Genomic DNA, 22,953 nt, shown 5'->3' with positions numbered 1-22,953 from the left:
CTTCACCTTATTTTACCTCCATGAGAGGTGTGGAATTCCTACAGCTACAAGGTTTGCTTTCCGCTGTCTGGACATTAGTGCACTCAGTGCTCTCAGGGGAGGCTTGCAGCAAGCTCTGGGAAGATGTGACTCAAATGACGGTCATCTGCAGGCTTTTTCACAAGGGATAATCTGGCACTGAGAGAAATCCCACTCAGAAAATCCCTGTAACTGCCAGCCACAGTAAAACGAAACCTGACGTTGAACAGTATTAATGGTTTTAATGAAAACCATCTTGCTTTTTTCCTACTGTGGATTAGCTACACATTCTGTGGCCGGGAAATCCGGGGAAGGCCAAGCCAGTTGTGAACAATCAGAGGCTTAGGAGAAGGGGGCGGCTGTAGGAAAATGTACATCACCACTATGAAATGTTAGCCTGGGGTTAGGTCAATTTCACATTTGTAGTCACAGTTTCCTTAAAGGGGTCATAGGATGCTACATGCACTTTTACAAGTTGTTTGAACGGAAACGTGTGTTGGCAGTGTACGTACACAACCACCCTATAATGACAAAAATCCACCCAGTGTTTTTTAATATTTTTTATCTATAAAATCTTGACCCCTTTCTCAAATCGAGCCGATCTCAGATGTCTGTCTGTGTGACGTCACAAAAACAGGCCCCTCCCATGATAGCTTGATTGACAGTAGCGTTTCAGCACAGACTGGACTGGCATCTTACCTTAGACCCGCACTGAGTGAGCTGTCATAAGTCCGCCATTGTTTCACCACTGGAGTAGATGTAGACGAGAATGACTCCTAAGCGATTGAGGTGTTCTGTTGTTGGGTGTAATAATGAACATAGCAGTCGTCATTTACTCCCGACATCTAAGCCGCTGAAGATGCAGTGGATTACGTTTGTTTTTGAAGGGAATGCGCCCCCAATTCAATTCTTCAATTCAATTCAAGCTTATTTGTGTAGCGCTTTTTATGATACAAATCGTTGCAAAGCAATTTTACAGAAAATTAAGTTTCTACAATATTTAGTAGTAGCTCATTAGTGGTGACTGTCAGTTAATGTACATATGGTAGAAATGTACGGAAAAATCAATTAAAGACAATCAAAAAGACGGTGAAAACTATTAACAGCAATTATTATGTGATGCAATCAAACTTATAGCAAAATTTGGTAGTTCTGTATGTTGTTTCAGGGTTGGCATCATCTGAGGTCCTCTGGGGGGTCGGCATGATCTCTTCTCAGGTGTTCTAGATCCAGACTGACGCTTGTGTAATCCTAGGGCAAAAACAGAGAAACAAATAGAGACATAATTAGCGTAGCTGCTGTTGCAACCAAGCAAAATTGATTTATTTAACCCAAGCTAAAGAATAATAATGCACATTTGATCAGATATAACTGCAGTACAAGATTTTGAGATGCATTATTTGAATGATTGGCCAAAGAGATGTGTCTTTAATCTAGGGCTGCAACAACTAATCGATTATTATCTATAATGAAAATCATCGACAACGATTCTCATTATCGATTAGTCGGGTCTGCCCACAGTGCACGTCCAACTTCAGCCGGTCGCATCAAATAACAGCACTGAATAATGCATTTCTATGGACAAAAATGCATCTAAAAATAATGGAGGAAACAGAATGAGCTCCTGCAGGAAAAGTATGTGATCCAGGCTGCCCTAAACATGAGAAATCCAAGCTGATTCATTAGTGTAATTTCTTGGCCTGTCAATCGCTTTGACTCAGAAAACTTTCAGTTAACGGTCATATCCTTATCTGTAAATGTCACAAATTCACGCAAGCCTTTCCATTTTTGCATAAATGAGCGTCCTGACAGTCTGCGTTAAGTTAAGAAATCTTTACTGAAAGAGCGCTTGCGCAGCAGGCACGCACGTTAAATAGACACAACACAGTAGATAGGGAGACACTATTCAGCGCAAAAAACATTCAGTGTGCTGAAATATCTGTTGTTGAACATTAAATTTATTTTTAAAAGACAACATGAGGTGCGAGTAATTTATGAGAGTACTAGAAACTGTGAAGGGACAGCAGCATGTAATTGTCTGAATATAAAGGTCAATTATATGACAATAACCTAAATGACAATAACATTTTTAGATTTACATTTTTTTTTTTGACAGATTGCTAAAATATTTGTGTTTTCTCTATTATGAAAGGTGGTCTAATAAATTGTTAAGCACTGTATGTTTTCATAGCATTCAGTTGGCACATTTGTTTGAAGGACATTAGGCAGAATGTGGAATAGTGTGTTTTTGTCAATAAAATTATAATACAGAAATTGTTTTTTTTTTTAAATCCAATTAATCGAAAAAATAATCAGCCAACTAATCGATTATCGAAATAATCGTCAGTTGCAGCCCTACTTTAATCTAGATTTAAACAGAGAGAGTGTGTCTGAACCCTGAACGTTATCAGGAACGCTATTCCAGAGTTTGGGAGCCAAATTCGAAAAAGCTCTACCTCCTTTAGTGGACTTTGCTATCCTAGGTACTACCAAAAGTCCAGAGTTTTGTGATCTTAGGGAGCGTGATGGATTGTAGCGTGGTAGAAGACTAGTTAGGTACACAGTAGCTAAACCATTTAGGGCCTTGTAGGTAAGTAATTATATTTTGTAACTGATACGGAACTTAATTGGTAGCCTGTTTAGAGACTTTAAAATTGGGGTAATATGGTCATATTTACTTGACCTGGTAAGGACTCTAGCCGCTGCATTTTGGACTACCTGTAGCTTGTTTATTGAAGATGCAGGACAACCACCTAGCAGTGCATTACAATAGTCCAGTCTAGAGGTCATGAATGCATTAACTAGCTTTTTTGCATCAGAAACAGGTAACATGTTTCGTAGCTTGTCAGTGTTTCTAAGATGGAAGAATGCTGTTTTTGTAACATGGGAAATATGATTTTCAAAAGACAAGTTGCTGTCTAATATAACACACAGATTTTTGACTGTAGAGGAAGTAACATTCCATCCGCATAGTTACAAATTGAAATCCAAGAGATTCTGTGTACTGTTTTTTGGTCAAATAAGTAATATCTCTGTCTTATCTGAATTTAATAAGAGAAAATTATTGGTCATCCAATCTTTTACATTTTTAACACACTCTGTTAGCTTAATTTATAAGTTTCTTCTGGTCTTGTTGAGATATATAGTTGAGTATCATCAGCATAACAGTGGAAACTAATCCCGTATTTTCTAATAATATTACCAAGGGGCAACATGTATATTGAAAATAGAAGAGGACCTAGGACAGATCCTTGTGGCACTCCATATTTTCCTGGTGATAATTGAGATGACTCCCCATTTAAATAAACAAAATGGTAGCGAGCGGACAGGTAGGATATAAACCATCTTAAAGCCTGCTCTTGAATACCTGTATAGTTAAATGCGTCTATGTTCACGTGAATCATTCGTGATTATAAGTGAGTATAAGGTTTTTTAATGAATCTTTGCAAATTGCCTGTCCCTGAAAAGAGCTGTTTTTGACAGGGTAGACAATGTGTTTTTTACACCACTATTGAGAGATTTTAACCAAACTATGTTACAGACTTTTCTTTAAGACCCTAAATAATCATATCAACTTGTGGAAAATGGGCATCCTATAAGCCCTTTAATTATTTGGATATAGCGTTTAAGTTTAAATGGCTTGTTATGTTTGCAGACCTAGTTACCATTGACCTTCTTCTCAAAAAGAAATAAATGTCTTGATGTTAAAGAATGGCCAACTATTGTGTCTCAAACGGCACACCCACAGACTGCTTTCACGCTGTCTAATGCATATTGCATGCACAATTGGTAAGATCGTTCTCAAAACTCAAAGGTCCAATATGATGTTTGACTTAACAAAAATGATGAGGTGTAAAGGTGTGTGAACTCCTCAAGAAGGTTACTTTCTTGGTAAAATGTCATAAACAGTTTGAGGTCAACATGAAACATTAACCCCAACCCATTTTGTTTCTGTAATGTGTATTTCTGAGTGAAACAGGATATCAATGAGAAATAAAGTTTGGAGTCCATCCTGGGAATCCAGCTGGGTTTTTTATTTATTTATTTATTGTCAATTATTTGAATTGGCCTGCACTAGGAATGTGTGTTAAAGCAAATAGGATAAATTTGTATTACCCACTTTTTTTTTTTTTTTTTTTTTGACATTAAGCATATAGTCTAAATAATTAATTCCATGTTGGATATCATAAGATAGATTGCTCTAGATAGATTTGTTTTTATCCAAAATTAAATATATTGTGTTGGTCCTTGATCTTTTGAAGATTATTTAAACTAGTTTAATTAGTAATGTCCTTGTTGTTTTACATTTTCCAAACAAATGCAAACTGGTATGTGGGGGCGATGAGACTTTCCGCATGCTTTCCCACCGCTTTATGCGGGATAGGAAAGTTCCGGAAAGCAGCAGCTCTCTCTGGGTTCTGTCTGTCACGTGCCCCCCACTGCCAGGGTCAAAACTCGGGTTCTAGTCTCACCAGTTGCTTCAGAGACTTACATAAGCTGTGCTCTTTGTACCAACATTCACTTCCTTAACCACAGGAAATTTGTGATACTCTTGGGAAGAGTAGTTTATCATTGTCAAGCATTATTTGTGTTCATAATGTTGTTCCATTAACTTGTATATAACATTTGATGAAATATAAGCTTAATCTGATTAACAAATGACACCAATGTGTGATTAATGATGCTTTACATAAACATCAACTTTCTCTTACTAGTATATGTATTTTTGGTAATAATGTGCACTGTGCACTTAGAGCTTTATCGGCCTGCCGTATAAAGAATGTAAGTCTGAATGAAGTGAGAGCGTACTTCTCCCCAACAAACCACACAAGCTGAGATATCATTCATGTTCGAACTTCAAAAAATTAGGATTAGAGTCTTGTTTACACTTGTTCTTGTAAACACTCACGTTGATGCGACACAAAGCCACCAAAGGCTTCCAGATTAAGCCTTTTAAAATTCATGGCTAAAAGGATCATATTTTCCTTATAATTTATCAAGCAAGTATCAGTGTACTGTATTAGTATTAGTAGTGATTGCATTCACTAAAAATATTTAAATTTCAATTGATTTAAATCTAATCTGCTGGTGAAATCAGGCATTATGGGGACTAGTAAAAATATGTGCTCCAATATATATTATATGCAATATTACATATACGTTTAATAGCATTATTAGACCTCTATGAAACTTTCATTTTGTCCCATGTGCTAAACGTACATATAAACAAGGTGTTGAATCACTTGCATAGCCATGACTCGTGTCTCCATGGTTTTGGAAGTGAACAATTTGACACAAGTGTAGGTTGTGAATAAATGAAATAAAAAAATACCATAAAAAAAATATTATTGTATTATATAAATGGGCCTTATGTCAGAACCTTTCTGTTTGGATGTCACACTTCAACACAAATTCACTACAAGCACACAAACAGTTATATCCAAATGGTCGGGCCATTCCTGCTCATTTTAAAACATAATTCTCTGCAACACAGTGACAGGACACTTGAACACAAATTTTTTATTAGTCTGGACTCAGTTGTTTGAGTTAGTTAGTTGCTGAAAAAATTACAGAAATAAGACAAAAATGCAAGCTGCCATAATTAATGCAGTTTGCCTGATTTTGCATTAAATTCTGCTATTGTAAAGTTCATGAAAGCTTTGAGGTCATCCAGTCATTTGTTGAATACACACATTTAGGAATTACACTTGTTCAGTATTTGAAATATCCAACAGTCAAAAATTTTAATATTATTATCCTTTTTTTTTTTTTTTACTGGACTTGCTTGTATAAAGTTTGGTATGGTCAGTGGAAAAGCCTTGAGTCCCGGCTCGTGGACCTTTCCCAATCCCATCTCCCCTCTCTCCCACTTTGCTTCCTGTCTAATAACTGTCCTATTCTAATAAAGCAAATAATAATAATAATAATAATAATAATAATCATATAAAGATTGGTTTGTTGGTGCATTGGGGGAGGATTGCTTTCTAAACACAGCTGAACCACTCCCGATTTTTTGTAATCGGGCTTGAGACCATCTCATTCAGCCGATCTTGGAATGATTATTTTAGTGCAGATCCACTATGCCTAAACAAACCGAATGCGCCAGGTTCTGAAACAAATGCTCCAGATGAGCCAAGTGTGAAAAAGCCCTAAGATTGCCAGACCAGACCAGGATGAAAGGGTTTTTAATTAACATTGAGAATACTAAAAATCCAATTGTCTGTGATTAGATTGTGTATTAGATTGTAGTGATACGCCAAAATAAACAGTGTGTATAACTACAGGATAACGTTTAAAATTGAGTACAAAAATATCCCACAGCTGATGTGTAAAATCTCTTTCTTGGTTTGGTAAGGAAGGCTGTTATTCTTTCCATAGTCGCTCAGTAACTCTACACCATTTTTGGGGTCTATGGAGCTGTGTCAAGTGTTCTAGAGCCCTGATTCTTTTTAAAACAATCATGACTACACATGTCCAAACAGAAGACATCACAGTCATCTAGTTCTGCAGAAAATCTCATAATGGCCCCACAGATTTCACACTTTCGCTGTAGTGTGTCGCAGTTTAGAGGTAAATAGCGGTGCTGCTATCTGTGGCGAGCACTGAAGTGGCCTTTCATTGAATCTCACTGGAAACAAACCAGAGAAAATGCCAAGACAAACTGGAAAAACAAATAAAGCTTTGCAAAGGCCTCTGTGTGTGTCCAGAGTGTTCATTCTTACCCAGGTGCCCTCATTCACCTCATCCAGCCAGCATCCTGCTGCAATTCTATCCGTTTTCACATACACACTGGAAATTGAGGTATGATTTGTATCAAGCAGAACAACTTGAAAGCCCCAAGCAGTGGGGTGGCGCTGGCGCATCTGCTGTCTGTCCAGTAAAACCTTTATTTTACAGGTTACATTATGCAGCGGTGCATTTCCATCAGTGTTTTACAGTAAAGTATAACCACAGACCTCAGGTGGTACCCATTTCAGGCTGTAATTGTCGACTGTGCAGCTTTCTTTTTCTCTTCCTATAAGAGTGCTTACTAAGGCACTATTACTATCCATACTTATGGTTAGTGAAAAACCCTAACCTTAAGTCTTAAATTTTAGTGTGGCCGTTTGTGGTACGGATATGAATGAAATTATATGGCTAGTATAGAGTTGTGCTTTATACCTTTCTAAACAATTAGAACTTTTTCGCATGGTGGACAACAAAAACGTTTTACAGTTTAGTTTTACAGCTACAGTTCTCATTTTCACTAAGTTTAATATTTGGTCACTTAGCGGTAAGAAGCATAAAACTACAAGCTACTTGCAGAGGAACATTGTTTTGGTAATTACTTGAGATGTGCTTCAGCTCCACTATGGAATGCAGAACTGTGGAAGATTATGCTTAACTGAAGTGATTGACTGAAGTCTTTGCTTGCTTTTTTCTATAGAATTTATTCACAGTTCTAGGAACACTAATATTGTTCTGTGAGTCATTTCTGAAATTAATATGTCAAAATACTGTAGATGTGTGGACTAAGTGTTGTAGTAATAGATCTGCAAACTAACAGACCTGCCACAGCATATGTTTAGTAGTGTCTACAGTTAGATACTTGCTTGAAAAAAAAGAAGAAATAAAGAAGGAAATTAAAAGTTTGTTTGGTAAGCCGCAAAATTTGAAGTATCATTCATGTTAGTGGCACAAAAGGTGTATAATGAGTTACGCGCCAATGTTTGAGGTGAGCATACAGGATGAGCGAAAACAATAGTGACGCCTTAGCAAGCAGCAATAATTGACCCTAATCATATTCCCCTATAAAGCTTCTTTATAGATTAATTTCTTCTATTTATGTTTTTAAAGTGATGTGCTCTGTGTAAAAGAATTTTGACAGTCCTGCCATGATTAGAATAGCTGGGCCTGCTATTGCATTTTCCTAATTCTCGCAAAAGTTAAACGCTCACACATGTGCTCATTTTGCTCCTATACTACTGCGTTGTTGGAAAAAGATTGTTAGAAATCCCAACTTTGGGAGGCTGCAATGTAAATGTTGCAATTAAGTCTTACGAGAGTTTCTACAAAAGCCTGTAAAGCTATTGTTATGACAACCAATGAGTAGTTGACACCTTGACTTTTTTAATCATGATTTCAAGTTTTAATAAAATGACTTTTATTAAAAGTTTTATTAAAATGTTTTAATGAAGTTAAAACGTAAATGAATAGTAAATCACTGGTTTATTTTGAGGTAAAACTAGGTTAATTTTTGAATGCAAATTGTATAGGTTTGTTGTAATATTGACCGTCATATCAGTTGTCATCCTTGAAATAAAATAATTATCAACCTTCATTAACCAAGATTAATGTTTTTTTTTTTTTTTTGCCAACCTTCAACTTTCTCATGTTTTCTACTTCATTCCACAGGACACACTGGACGTTACATCAAGGCCCTTTTCAGCACCAGTCTGATTTTCCTCTTGGCACATGTCAGCTTCCAGATCTGCCTGTATACCATCCCCAGCCTTGATAATGCACTGGGACACAACTGTAAGTCTGACTTGTTTCAAGTGCATGTATAGAGTGCATTCTCCTCCATTAAGTATCATTAAGCAGCATTCACAAAGAGAATACATTATTTCATTAAAAAAAATAAAAAATACACAGTGAGAAAAACAGTGTTGTCAAGTTGTTTTTTAAACTAATGGTTAGTAGTTGGTCCAGGCAGGCTGGTCAGTAGGTAGCTGACCAGCTAACATGTTCAAAAACACTGAACAACATAGGCGGAGGGTGAACCAACTCCAGGGTAAGGCTAAAAGCAGCCAAATCTATTAACTACAAACATCATAAACCCATCTTTTAGGCAAGAACCAGACATGGGTGTCATGTGGGCTAATAAAATATGTTTAATGGGACTAAATTTGTATTGAACGTGATTACAGTTTAATAAAAACATTAGAAATTGATAATTTAAAATGTTTGATAATTGATCATTTTAACATGTATTCAAACAGTGAATAAATTATTATACAGAAAGTGACATATCATTAGTTTTGATGTATCTCAAAAAAAAAAAAAAACTATTGTTATAATCACTGAAGCTGTATACACTGTGAAATTAATCTCTTACTTGGGTTGTACTTACATTTGCGCTTTGTTGTTTATGATGAGAGAATAAGCAGAATTAATTCAGTGAATGCGTGCACACTCAAATCTTATGTGTTTCAGCGATGACTCATCTGACTGCCTCTGATTGGCCATTGCATTCCTAAGGTCAACAGAATGGCATGCGATTGGTTATAATGCGCAACACCGTAAAAACGTCTAAAATGAAATATGGTGCAACATGAGCAGTTCTTAATTTAATGCCACAATCGACACTTTCTAATAATTTTTTTTTTTGTTAGTAACAGACGTAATAGTTTTAATTTGTTTATGCAAGGGCATTTTCGTCCAATTTAGTGGCATTTTTTTCCCAACTCGCACCCTTATACACGCTCCGCCTATGCTAAACAAGCTACAGTATAGTTGTTAAATCATAAGTGTCTTAAATGATTCTCATGTCTTTCAAAAATTCATCTGTGAAATGTACAGGACAAATGTTGTCCCACCAGTTCTTGCTTTGGACTCTCATTTACAGGTGCCTTGTTTTGGCCGCAGGAAGCAGCATTTTTACTGCTTGATAAGAATAAGCAGCACGGCAAAAAGCTTTGTATGCTCATCGTCTCCTAATTAGGACCTGATATCAGTAATTATTAAGTCTGCTGTTTTAAAACAGAAAATTAAGAGGAGGAGGGCTAGTATGCCCTTGAATCAGTTGGAAACGCATATTTGTGCAGTATATTTGTACAGTGTGCAAATGTCGAAAGATTGTGGAATATAATTATAATATAATTTTAATCTGTGTATTCAATAAGCTTCTTGTATTAATAAACTGATCCAACTTACCAACTTAAAGCATTAGTTCACCCAAAAATTATGTCATTAATGACTCACCCTCATGTCGTTCCAAACCCGTGAGACCTCCGTTCATCTTCGGAACACAGTTTAAGATATTTTAGATTTAGTCCGAGAGCTTTCTGTCCCTCCATTGAGAATGTATGTACGGTATACTGTCCATGTCCAGAAAAGTAATAAAAACACCATCACATTAGTCCATGTGACATCAGAGGGTCAGTTAGAATTTGTTGAAGCATCGATATATACATTTTGGTCCAAAAATAACAAAAATTACGACTTTATTCAGCATTGTCTTCTCTTCCGGGTCTGTTGTGAGCACGTTCACGACGCTGCATTGACGCTGCTGACGTGTTTTCTGGTGCGCCCAATAACAAAGATAACACGATAGCAGCTTCATACATCAGCAGCGTCAATGCAGTCGTAATTTTTGTTATTCTTGGAGCAAAATGTATTTTCTATACTTCAACAAATTCTAACGGACCCTCTGATGTCACATGGACTACTTTGAAGATGTTTTTATTACCTTTCTGGACGTGTACAGTATACCCTACATACATTTTCAATGGAGGAATAGAAAGCTCTAGGACTAAATCTAAAATATCTTAAACTGTGTTCCGAAGATGAACGGAGGTCTTACGGGTTTGGAACGACATGAGGGTGAGTCATTAATGAGATAATTTTTACATTTGGCTGAACTAACCCTTTAACTAGAAGCTAGCTACTAAGAAGCCAGCTATGTTGCAAAACACAGCTACCAGATTAAACTGAAATTTCAAACAAGGCATTCACAGGTGACTCTGATTTTTGTCAAGCGGGGTGTATTCCTGGATTTAAATCTTTCGGTGGTTCCAAAACACCTGTCTGGTCAGCTAAATCGTTTTCTGTAAAAACCTTTTCGCTATTACTAACTATAAAGTACTTATGAAATCAGATGAAAGAGATCTCTTGAAACTTAAATCTAAATCTGAAAGTTCCACTTATCTGGTAGGAATGTAATTTGTTGTTCAACTTACAAAAATCACAATTTACATGATATGTAGCAGCCTTATGTCTCACATGGGACAAAGAGGATTAAGTAAGTACTATAATTCATTTGAGAAGCCTCAGTTATTAGCCGCTCTTATTTGAGGTTTGGAGGTTATGTTTGCCTTCCCTTCCCAAATTGTACAGAAAGACCAATGAACGATAAATCAATCCTGAGTCCCACGTATCTTTAAGGAGTTGCCAGGCTGACTGCAAAGACTTCAAGGGCTTGTAGCCCTTGGCTGACTCTGCCAAAGGAGAGTTCAGTGGCTCAGGGAAATGTTTCGGTAGCTTTGCAAAGACACTTGCGGTTGGCTCTTCTTTATGACCTACTTGACAATGTCCAGTACTGTGATTCATTTTATCCTCAGTATAAAATCCTCTCTCTTGCTCTCTCTGTAGGCAGCTCATGGGAGACTCTATCAAGACATGTTGGAGTGTCCAGGTATGTAGAGAATGCAGAGAATGAGAGCATGCATACGTGAGGCATCATGTTGACCTATTTGAAACTGATCAGAGAGCAAGATGACAAAGTTCAAACCAGTGAGGAAACAGTAAGGCCATTCAAGGCAGTTGTCTTATAACCAAAAACACATTTAACATAAAAAATTTTTTTCATGCAGCCATGTTATCGCCCGATTTTAACCATATTGCAAAAATTAAATGAACTTGTGATACATTTATGAATGTATTTACATTTTTTTTTCAAAGCAGCTTTACAGAAAATATGATTTTTATTATTGTAAAATTGTACTGTCTGCATGGCTCATAGTCAGCTTTAGCAGATTAGAGCTGGGCGATATTATAGTTTACATTTTGCGAAAATACAAGAAATGAAGCAGTTGAGATATGGTATGTGGTAGCTTATTTTATTTTAATTTTATTTTTAGATGAAAGGCTACATTTTCAAGCCATTTTCTATACCATATTCAATAACTTGTGTTTTACTCAATTTTCAAGTTTCATGATTTTATTTTATTTTTGATATTCTATTTTTTGTGTTTATTTTATCTATTTTATTTATTTCATTGTATTGTATTGCTACTTATTTTATTTCTAGATAAAAGGCTACATTTTCAAGCTCTCTGAAAGGTAGCATTTTCTGATCTGTATAAAACCATATTTCTCAGATATATCATTTAACTACTGAGTTTGCGGTTGCTTCTGCAGGCTTCCGCTGGAAGATCCTTGGAGCATGGTGTGGATCCTGACACCAGATCTTGGGATCTTCATCATCTCTCTGATCACCCTGATACTGTGTAACCGTCTGTTGAAGAAGAGAGAGGAGGGACCCATATCTCACATGTCTACACTTCTCCAGGAGGTGAGCTAAGCATAGACCAGGCCTGATGTTGATCTATTGTTATGTTTGAGCAGCTTATTATGAGACACTGGTGTGTAATGCTGGTTTAGTCTGAGCCTCACACAGGCCACCCGTGGCCTGCTTCACTGGCTAGTGCTGATGTAATCCACAGACTGCTGTTTCACTGGCTGGTGTGAGTCAGGGATTTTATCATTCTTCTTGAAGGCAAATATTTGACTGATACAATGAGCACTTTAGAGGCAAAACCTTTTTTTGTAATTTTTGAAAAATTAAGGTTCATATTAAAACAAGGTTCTTGATCTAAAAAAAAATTTGATACGTTGGTCCCAAAAATGTTTGGACACATAACCCATACATAATATTGTGCAAATAGCAGTATCACATAAATTTTTTTTGGTTTCAAATTTCTGCATTTTTTTTTAATTATTATTAATTAATTTATTTATATATTTATTATTATTATTAATTTACTAAAACTTTGGCAAGCAAATGAGATATCCTCAGGATCAACTGCATGTTCTGCCTTATTGCTGAGTCTTACATCCATAAAATAATTTACTTAGTACTTAGTAGTTTAAGATGAAGGTAAATTGTGACCACAAAGTGTACATGCACCATGCTACCATATTATTGTGGTATCATCGATTTGAGAATTACCTGTCTATTTAGGTCATGTAAAAATGTGGTTACTCATTTTATAAGTTGGTCAGATGGAACCTTTCTGTCTAAGTGTATGTTATAGTATCCAGACATTACATAAAAATGCCTTGCAAGACTAATGTTGCCAAGCCCAAAGTGCCACAGAGGTATATCTCAGGTATATACTGTATGTGGTCACTTATTTTGACTGTGTGTACACAAAAGTTCATGGCCCCAAAAGTTTTACTTTGGATTGAAAATGAATGAAATGAACGATGTAATGCAAGTGTATGTATATGTGTCTGTGTGTGTGACCTAGGGACATTTTTGCGCCCCATGAGGAAAGCGGTTTATAAATCATACAGATTAGTATTATTATTTTACTCATAACTTTTCCTTGAGGGTTTTGTTTAGGGGATAGAATATATACTGTAGTTTTATACACAGTATAAAAATCATTATGTCTATGGAATATCCCTAAAAAAAAACATTGACTAATTCTCTCTGCGCGTGTGTGTGTGTGTGTGTGTGTGTGTGTGTGTGTGTGTGTGTGTGTGTGTGTGTGTGTTTGTGTGTGTGTGAAACAGTGTGACAAGATCATTATTTAAAAAATATGCTGTCAAAACCTTTAGCCCTGACCACAAGGTCACATGGCAAAATCAAAGAATTTTTGTTTTGCATGGTATTATGATGGTGAACATGATAATCTGAGCAACTCTCACAAACATAGCAACAAGAGTCAAAAAGAACAAGAAGATCAAATGGAATTCAAAATTCAGCCTGAAGAAACTCAAAACATGTTTAGTTGAAAGCTTGAACTTCGATGCTTGATACATATCTAAGTAGGAAATAGTTACAATAAATCATATTTTTAACCATGAAATTTTCTCATGTCATAAAATGTTTGTTTCTTTTTCAGTATGTTTCATATACTGAAAGTTTTGACTTCTTTTTGATCTCAACCCTGTGATTTTCGCTCTTGCATTTTTTTTTTTTCCATTTGACTCTTTGCACCATTCCAGCACTGTACAGCAGCCTAGAATCTGACAACTTCCTGCTGCTGTTGCCAAGGCAACATCATCAACAAACACTGGCTGCCTGGCTCGCTATGTGTCAGCATAGAAAAATAGGATCTTTATAAGATCAATTAGCAATAGAGGCCCAAAGTGCTAAACCAGGCATGCGTGTCTGTTTTACTGGAATCTAACAATAGAAACCATTTCAACATTATGTATAATGCTTATATAAATATTATTTCCAGATGCCTCCAAAGCTGACCTCTATCTGACACTTTCCTACCCTCAAATGCAAAAGAATGAGTAAAATGCAGCAGTCGGACTGTTAAAGCTTGATTATGCCAGCTTTGTCAATGCTAACTTTGAAAGATAACTATAGTCAAGCTGCCTTTCTAAAAAAAGTGGTGTACAAGTTACAAACCAAAGTAGCAAATATTTAAAGGCAGCAATAGATCTTCAATTGTATAGATTTTTCTGAACAAAATGTGTGGTGCTTGTTAGTTCAAAACATTTTATCCACTAGCCAGGCCTTAGCGAACATCACTTAAAATTTTTATAATTGATCTAAAACTATTATTAAATCTATTTATTATAGATTATTGTTTAAACAACTTTCTAAACAGTTCTTGAAATGTGCCATCCAAGTGAGTGAATTTGCCCAAATGAATCAGTATTAAGCAAAGTCCTTGAATTTGTTTTATTTTGTATTTTTGTTATAGTTTTGCTTAATATTACTAGTCTGATTTCCAAAATACTTCTGCAGCAGTGTAAAAACTGCTTCATGACAAAATTTCTTTATTTTGCATTATAACCAACTAGTAACCACCTGCCTTGTAAACTATAGGAACAACATAATTACAAAACATTCCAAAGCATTGGCCTGCAGTGAGGGACTGAGTGAATGGGCTTTGTTGTGGCCTGGTACTTGGAGTCTGATGCCAACTCGAGCAGATGAAAAGCATTTATACATGTCCCTGCACTCACTGTTTTACTGAAGTACAGTAAAAAAGGAAAGCTACAACAAAGATGAATGTCAGTACACCAGTTTCCAGACTATATTACAGTAAATGCAGTATAGTTGTTTTTATGTCACTTTTAATGCAAACACTGACAAACAATTGTCAGTGAAAGCACAGCGTTGAATAAAATGGAAGTATTAATTTGCTTTTATTCACACATTACGGTTAGATTTAAACTGTGTACCATTGTGATTGGTAGGTGTTAAATTGGCAGTTATGAAAGTTATGAAACTTAAAAATAAATAAAGATCTTAAATACACTCTAAACATTCAGGTACACCATACGTGAATGTAGGGAAAAGCACTGAAAAGGAAAGGGGAAAATAAACAGACGAAAAAAAACTACTAAGAATACAATAGGCATATTCATAACGTCAAACACCACACAACTTCCGGCATTTTTCCATCAGGAAACAGTGTTTTGTTTACAGCTTCCCAGGCTGCTACAATGAGCACACCAGAGGACAAGCTATTCACTAAAAAAGTATACAAGGTTCATGGCATTGAACATTTTTTGATATTTTAAAAAGATTGCCAAGGTACAAAACTGCTTAATTTAGTTGGTCTGCTGGTTTTGTTGGTCTTCCGGCATGGTTTTTTGTGTAATTATTGCTGTCAATTGATTAAAGTGCCCCATACTGTGACATTTTTAAGGTTCCTAATATTGTTTTGGGAGTCTCTTACAATAGTATTACATGCATGCAAGGTCAAAAAACGCATTCGTTTTCTCAAAATATGCATTTAATATCACCTCATTTTCCAACGATTTGTTCAAAGCAGTTCAAAGATTCAGTCTCTCCAAACCCCTTCTTTCCATGAGTCTGCTCTGCTCTGATTGGTCAGATGGCCTAGTCTGTTGTGATTGGTCTACGGCGTACACCTATTTCAATAGTTCTGTATTTTGAACTCTCTATAGAAATTATGAACATCTATTATTTATCATAATTACAGGTTATGATTCAGTGGAACAACTGGTCCAAATAAACAGGATACTGATCCATCTTTCAACAGCAAGCGTTTTATGAATCCCGCGTTGAACTCCCAGAGATTAGCGAATCAGTCATCAGTAGAATGACGTGTTTGTGGGTAGGGTCAAGTTGTTCGTGGCCGGCCAACGTGGAACATAGGCGCGCATTATGCAAATGTGTTACCCCGTGATGTGTAGCCGTCATGGAAGTGGGTTTTGAATTAGTAACGATTCATTTAGGCTGTACAGAGTCAATTTTTTTATTTTTATTTTGGGAGGCAATAACTTTATTTATCGTGTACTTTCAGCTTTACAACTTTGAAAATCGTTTACATTCACATACAGCTACATTACACACTGCATGAAAGCCAATACTGGAAATGGCATAATAGGGGCACTTTCTTCTGTTTAGTCTGTTGTTCAGGTGCTGGTCTGGTGTTGCACATTTCTTTCTGAGAATATATAGCCAGTTCACTAATTAAGGTTTAGATTGGCCTGAAGATTCGTTACATGGATCCATCCAGAGGGCAGCTGATGCCTTATTGTGGCTCTATGTTTAGTGTTGGAGAGGGTGTTAATAGAGTCACATGAGGCTGTGGAATGAGGGAGGACCTGGACAATGCTGAACAAGCCTTGAAAAGACTAGAATAATCCAACTTTCCTGTGCCCTTGAAGGAGTCTAACACAGGTTTTATATTCAGGGTCAAAAGATCGGCAGAAGGAGAAAATGGTCTAAGAAGGAAAACAAAGTTAGTCCTGCACAGTGTGACTTTTGACATTTGTCATAATGTCTGGTCCTCAGTGTTTATTGTCGGTCTTGTGGCCAGACTTGTAATCTCATCCACGGAAAGTCTGACCAATATGGCAAGCTCAAATCTGATTGGCTGACTTCATGCAACTTTTTCATAACTCTTGCCACTTCAATATCCATAAGAACATTCCGGTTGAGGCTCTGGAAATGCACTGTAAAAAAATCAAGAGTTACTGAATTCTTAAATGAATGTATTTATGTTGGACTATCCCCATTTAAAAACTGTTTCAAGAGTTATAAAGTCTCCTTCACACCACAAACATTAACTGTAGAATGCTAAAGGGATGATTTAATTTTGTAAGCCAATCCTGAAGTTAACATTACCCTAGTTTATAGTATTTTTCCATTGACTCTTATATTATTGCAGAGAATAGGCTCTGTGACCGACAACAGTTGGTTGATTCTTGCAAGTTTTGTTAAAGATGATCTTAATGTGAACACAACTTTTCAAATAAAATTGTCACAAGTGGTAAAGTTAGACTGCGGTTCATGATCTCCGTCCACACTACACAACCGAAAACGCATTTCCCATGACCATTCATAATGAGCATGATGTTATTGTTTACACAGTCGTCAAGGATACACAGAGCAAAAGTTTTCAAAAGTCTTCATTTTCAAGGGTCGAAAACGCAAGAGTTGTGTAAATGACAGGCGTAACAGTAGCAAAAGCTATGCATTTTAAAACGAAAATGCACTAGTGTAAACAGCATTAAAATCTGCAAGTTCGAATGTTCGAGTTAAAATAATTTGCAAGAGTCGAATTTTAAACATGAGGATGTAAAAGCGAACTAGTGAGCTGATGAGTCTTCCTTTTCACTATGATGATATTTAATGTCTCACCATATTGCAGTTGCACCATATTTTATCCCTTCAGTTCAGTAATGGATTGAATACACACTCTTTCTTACACATAAGTAGCTTTCTTTGTTTTGTTGTAAGATTCAGAGTTTATTTTAGAAGTTTATTCTAGCAGAGGTGTATGTGCCAGCAAGAACAGTTGGATGTTTAAAAATTTATCTCACATATGTGAAAGAATCCAAAGTTTTCAATGATGCAATGAGGAACTGATATTGTACCAGAAAACCAGTTTGAAAGCAGTTTTTTAAGCTAAAGGTATGCAAACAAAGGGATCAAGGTTGGATTGGTTAATGTGGTTCAGTTAATTTGGGCATATATAAACACTGTGATTGCGCTTATAGTGGCATAATTGGTCTGAGATTGCCTGAGTGAGGTGGCCTCATCTGACTGAAATCAAAGACTGGAGTGGTTCGGATGTGGTGAGAAAGCAATTGGACCCAAAGAACTAAGCTGTATCCTAATTCATAATGGGAAATGTCTTTTAAATGCCCTTCTACAAAACAGGTGCATTAAAGATGCTGTATAAATTCACACACATAGTTGGAGATATACAGTCAAACCAAAATTTATACAGACACCTTCAACATTTCTCACATTATCACAGTTTATTTGCTATAGTTTAGAAAATGGTAATAAAATATGACAAGAACAAACTGTGTCAGAACAAATTCATCTTGAGAATGTCAGAAAACTTTGATAGAAAGATATGAAATTAAATAACACAATTAGAACTAGTAAAAAAAATACCAAAAAATGAAATCTGGTGTCTGAATAATTTTTGGTTTGACTGTTATATATATATAAACAATAAATGCTTTGAAAGTTTTTTTAAATATATAAAAATACACATAAATATATATATATAAACATGAAAGCTCAAATATCTTTTTGAAAGTGTGTGTAATGACAGAAAAATCCACATTAAGCCCACAGAGCTAACTTGTAAATCCATCTTGATGTTTGACGCTATGAGCAGAATCCCAGAACTTAAACAGGTGTGCTTTGACCAATGAGACTTACCAGCTTTACTTACATGTGACTTGCATACCATTTTGTTAAGCTTTGGAACGTTGTCTTGTTAAAGCGAACCAGGACGAAAATGCAACATTGTACTAAATTACATTTTTAACAATTAACATTTTCACAATTGTACTGTAGATCATCTGCTTTGTGACAAAACAGGGATTTAAAGGGATAGTTCACCAAAAAATGACATTTTTGTCATCATTTACTCACCCTCAAGTTGTTACAATATATGAATTTCTTCCTTCTGTTGAAGGAAAAAAGAAGAAGAAGAAGAAAAAAAAAAAAAAATATACTAAAAAAAAAAATTTATAGCTTATATATATATATATATATATATATATATACATCTACATATCTACATACATATATATATATATATATATATATATACACACACATAGAAGAATGATGGTAACCAAACAGTTGCTGATTGACAGTGGCCATTCACTTCTATAGTATAGGGAGCAAAATGCACTTAATGGCTAGCAGAAACTGTTTGGTTGCCAACATTCCTCAAAATATCTTCTATGTTCAGTTCTGAAAATACCCTTTGTCTCTTCAAGTATTATAGACCTCTTTGAACACACCAGGTCACTGGTTTAAACAGTGTTTCAGCTTTTGCCCAAAAACACTTCATGATGCAAACATGCCTGTCTGGCACCGCAGTCCTGGCCAGATATGATTGCTATGACCCTGAAGAGCCAAGAGTAACACACTCTAACATGTGCATACAAGTACATGCCTGCAAAAACTTTGATGTTTTTCACATTTATCACTTTCTAAACACACACCTCAGTTTCTGTTTCTTACTGTATCTATTTCTCAGTTTCTTTCAGACAGCACGTATGTTTTTACAGTGCTTTCAAACATTGTCAGTCTTGGTTTTAAAGTTTGGGACACAAGCTCACCAATATCACATGTCTTTTCAATAGAGCTTTGGCCATTTTCAAAGATTAATGAATACAGTTAGAAAGAGAAATACATGTATATGAATTTGGATTAAAAACGTAATTCTTATGTGGCTTATTTTTTCATCCCAGCATCAATCAAGTCTTTTTAATGTCTCTGTTCTCTTCTTTTTAGGAGGATGAAACAGAAGATGATGATGATGTAGAAGGAGAAGATGAGGGAATGTTATCATGTAGCGAGACAGAAGATGAGGAGAGTCCTTACTCTAGCAGCAGGGTGGCACAGTTAGCTGCTCACCTGCGTGCCACGGCACAGCGCTTCCTCAGGAACATGGGCCGCATCCTGGCAGTCACACTACTAGCACTAGCTGGTGAGAGAATCAACAGGCTTAACATGAAGTTGGATATTGCAAGCAATAAATAATGAGAGATTAAATGGAAGAATCAAAATCAACGGTATAAATTGTGTCCATATGTCAACAATAGTTGTGAGAACAAGAATCTGTATTAGTCTTAAACCTGATATACAGGTTTTCTATAAAATCTATTCTAAATAGTATATTTGATTTAGAAATATGCATCTTAACATACAATTTGATATACATAACTATGTATTGTAAGGCAGTACATTTAACTAGATGTACAGTATGCTTGCACAAAAAAAAAGGCTTGTGAAAAAAGGGTTCCAAAGTTTCAAGATGCAATTTGATTATGTGTCAAAATGTTCAGTACTTTTTCGAGAGGGATGTACTTTTCCATCACCAACAAATGTTTCAATGGGTAGTCGGAGTAATGATTTGGGATGCAGTGGGCATAAACATGTAACTAGCTGGTTCCAGATTGCAACTGATTCCTCATAGACTTTGTTTTTGAGGGATGGCCAGAAACATACTCTATGCAAGTAAACAAAAGCAGTTTGCAAGTGCAGAGTCTCATTGCACTGTTGCCTTCAAATGTGTGTGCCAGTAAACTTGATGTGTTATTATTCAGGTAGCTATCTATATACACGTTGACAGATTAACATGCTCAACTGTTGCTTCGCCATTACACAAGTTGACCTAAAAGAGAAAACTAGCCATAGTCGCTTACTCATTACTCCATGCCATTTCATAGTCATAACAGCGTGTTTACACAAAACATTTAAACGAAAAGTGCACTTCAAAAAGAACTGTAAAATGTTCAACACTTAACTATTGTGGCTTTCTTTATAACGTCATTTGGGGCACAAGTTATGTTTAGTAAAACTCTGCTAATGCATCTCTTGTGGCAAAAGAACTAGTTTTATATTCTGAATTATGCTCTGATGCATTTCAGATGATGCACCTTGTTAAGTGAAGCTTTGGAAGATAGAAGCACTTGTGTAGAGAATGTTTCGGGTCTAATTTTAAAGTTTATGTAAATTGGAATTGAATTCATGTCTTTCTCTTTCCAGGAATCACTTTACCCTCTGCGTTCTCTGCCTTCTACTTCCTTCTCTTTATTGGAGTGTGCACATGGTGGGCTTGCCACTTTCCCATCAGCCATCTGGGATTTAATGCATTGTGCGTGATGGTGGCTTTCTTCACAGGGGGACACCTGGTGTGTCTTTACCTGTATCAGAGCTCATTTGCACAAGACATGTTCTCCCCAGCGGGCCTGTGGGCCAGGTATAGTTGTCCATTACTCTCAATTCCCTTCACATTCACTGTACTGTATGCTGTTTTACATCTGTATCATTTTGGCATCATTTTCACTGTCCTGTTGTTGGAAAATTGTTCTGATTTGTTGAAGTAGTATGTGTACCTAGTTCAACATCCTTATTTGTCCTGGAACAACATTCCTGTAAACCAATGACCAATGACCAGTTACCTTGATTTTTAGAAGTAGGACAACATTTCCCGGATCAACATCTTTTGTTGGTTCTAGGGTAACATCGCTATCAAACAGTATGGTTTGAGTTAGGATTAAGCATAAGGCTGGGTTTTGAATCATCAAGTTAATGGTTAGGGTTGAGGTTAGGACAATCTTGTTCCAGGTCCAACAAGAGAATGCTGATCCAGGAACTTGTTCTACTTGGAAAATCACAGTGACCATTATTGGTAGTACTGTGGCTGTATTATGGTACCTTTGTACTTTGACTTTGTATCATGATGCTCTACAATGGCCACATTCATATAGCATTGGAATTGCATTGCTCTCCAGTGTGCTTCAAACAATATGGAAAGATGAGAGAAGATTCCCCCTTAAGAATAATAACATCTTTAGATGAAGAATGATGATGCATCAGCCAATGTGCTATTGACAGAAAATAAATAAACACATCTTTCTAGTTTAGTTATCGTAGCACAAAATGCAAAATTTATCTTTGGCAAAAAGCCCCTCTGGGTAAACTTTTACATAACATAAAAAGTATTGCTATATATAATTCTTATATTTATATATTTTTTTTAAAGTGTCATCAATGTAAAATATTAAATGAGTTAAATCAATATTTTAAAATTGTTTTGACAATTTTGTTGAACAACCAATGACATACAAAGTATAATACCAGTGAAAGAGATTCATCTGATAGGTAAAGTTATTCTATGACTTTTACACAAGCATATGAATATGTACACATGAAACTGACCATATTTTAATTGAACACATCATAATATAATAACAGTATAAATTAAAATGGAATGATTTTATCTTATTTCTTATTATGATGTTGAAATCAGTTGACAACCATAATACACTACCATTCAAAAGTTTGGGGTAATATTTAAAAAAAGAGTATACGTTTAGTCAGCAAGGGAAAAAAAGGTTAAACAAGCAGCATTTATTCAAAATAGAAATCTTTTGTAGAAATATAAGTAAATATAGTAAATATAAAAATTCTTTCAAAGAAGAAAAAATATACTGACCCAAAACCTTCAATTTTAACTTCTATTTTAAACTTATTTGAGGATTTTTTGATGAATAAAAAGTTTAAAATAACTGTTTATTCAAAATAAAAAATGGAATTATTGAATAATAACCCCATGAATTATATTATTACATTTTAAAAATAATAACATCATGCCACCAAGATATATCTGTCAAGTGTTATTTTAGTATCATTGACTTATAATTTATCAGTTTTTTGTAATGTTTTATTTCAGTTAATGTTTATATTTATTTCTCAGTGATCTTAAAGGGATACTTCACCCCAAAATGATAATTTTGTCATTAATCACTTACCCCCATGTCGTTCCAAACCCGTAAAAGCTTTGTTCGTCTTCAGAACACAATTTAAGAAATTTTTGATGAAAACTGGGAGGCTTGAGACTGCCAAGTAAAATAACACTGTCAAGGTCCAGAAAAGTATGAAATGCATCGTCAGAATAGTCCAGAATCTGCCATTAGTGGTAACGTTTATTCAACCAAGGCAACTTTATTCAACAATTCGCCTCCTCT

At 35.6% G+C, this 22,953-nt stretch overlaps 1 protein-coding gene across 2 annotated transcripts in view; it reads left to right on the top strand.

Moving 5' to 3' along the window:
• The window catches only part of piezo1 (piezo-type mechanosensitive ion channel component 1), a 100,127-nt gene that overhangs the window by 44,139 nt on the left and 33,035 nt on the right, over positions 1 to 22,953 (top strand). For both annotated transcript variants that reach the window (XM_042728472.1, XM_042728470.1), the window contains exons 3-7: positions 8,413 to 8,535; positions 11,371 to 11,413; positions 12,139 to 12,292; positions 19,712 to 19,907; positions 20,969 to 21,182. In XM_042728472.1, the coding sequence (XP_042584406.1) occupies positions 8,413 to 8,535; positions 11,371 to 11,413; positions 12,139 to 12,292; positions 19,712 to 19,907; positions 20,969 to 21,182 (730 nt within the window). The remainder of the gene's footprint in view (positions 1 to 8,412; positions 8,536 to 11,370; positions 11,414 to 12,138; positions 12,293 to 19,711; positions 19,908 to 20,968; positions 21,183 to 22,953) is intronic.

Source organism: Cyprinus carpio, chromosome B7 (genome assembly GCF_018340385.1).
Source record: "Cyprinus carpio isolate SPL01 chromosome B7, ASM1834038v1, whole genome shotgun sequence".
Taxonomy (NCBI): Eukaryota; Metazoa; Chordata; class Actinopteri; order Cypriniformes; family Cyprinidae; genus Cyprinus; species Cyprinus carpio.
The sequence above is the reverse complement of the archived record's forward strand: the minus strand, read 5'-3'. Positions and strand labels throughout refer to the sequence as shown.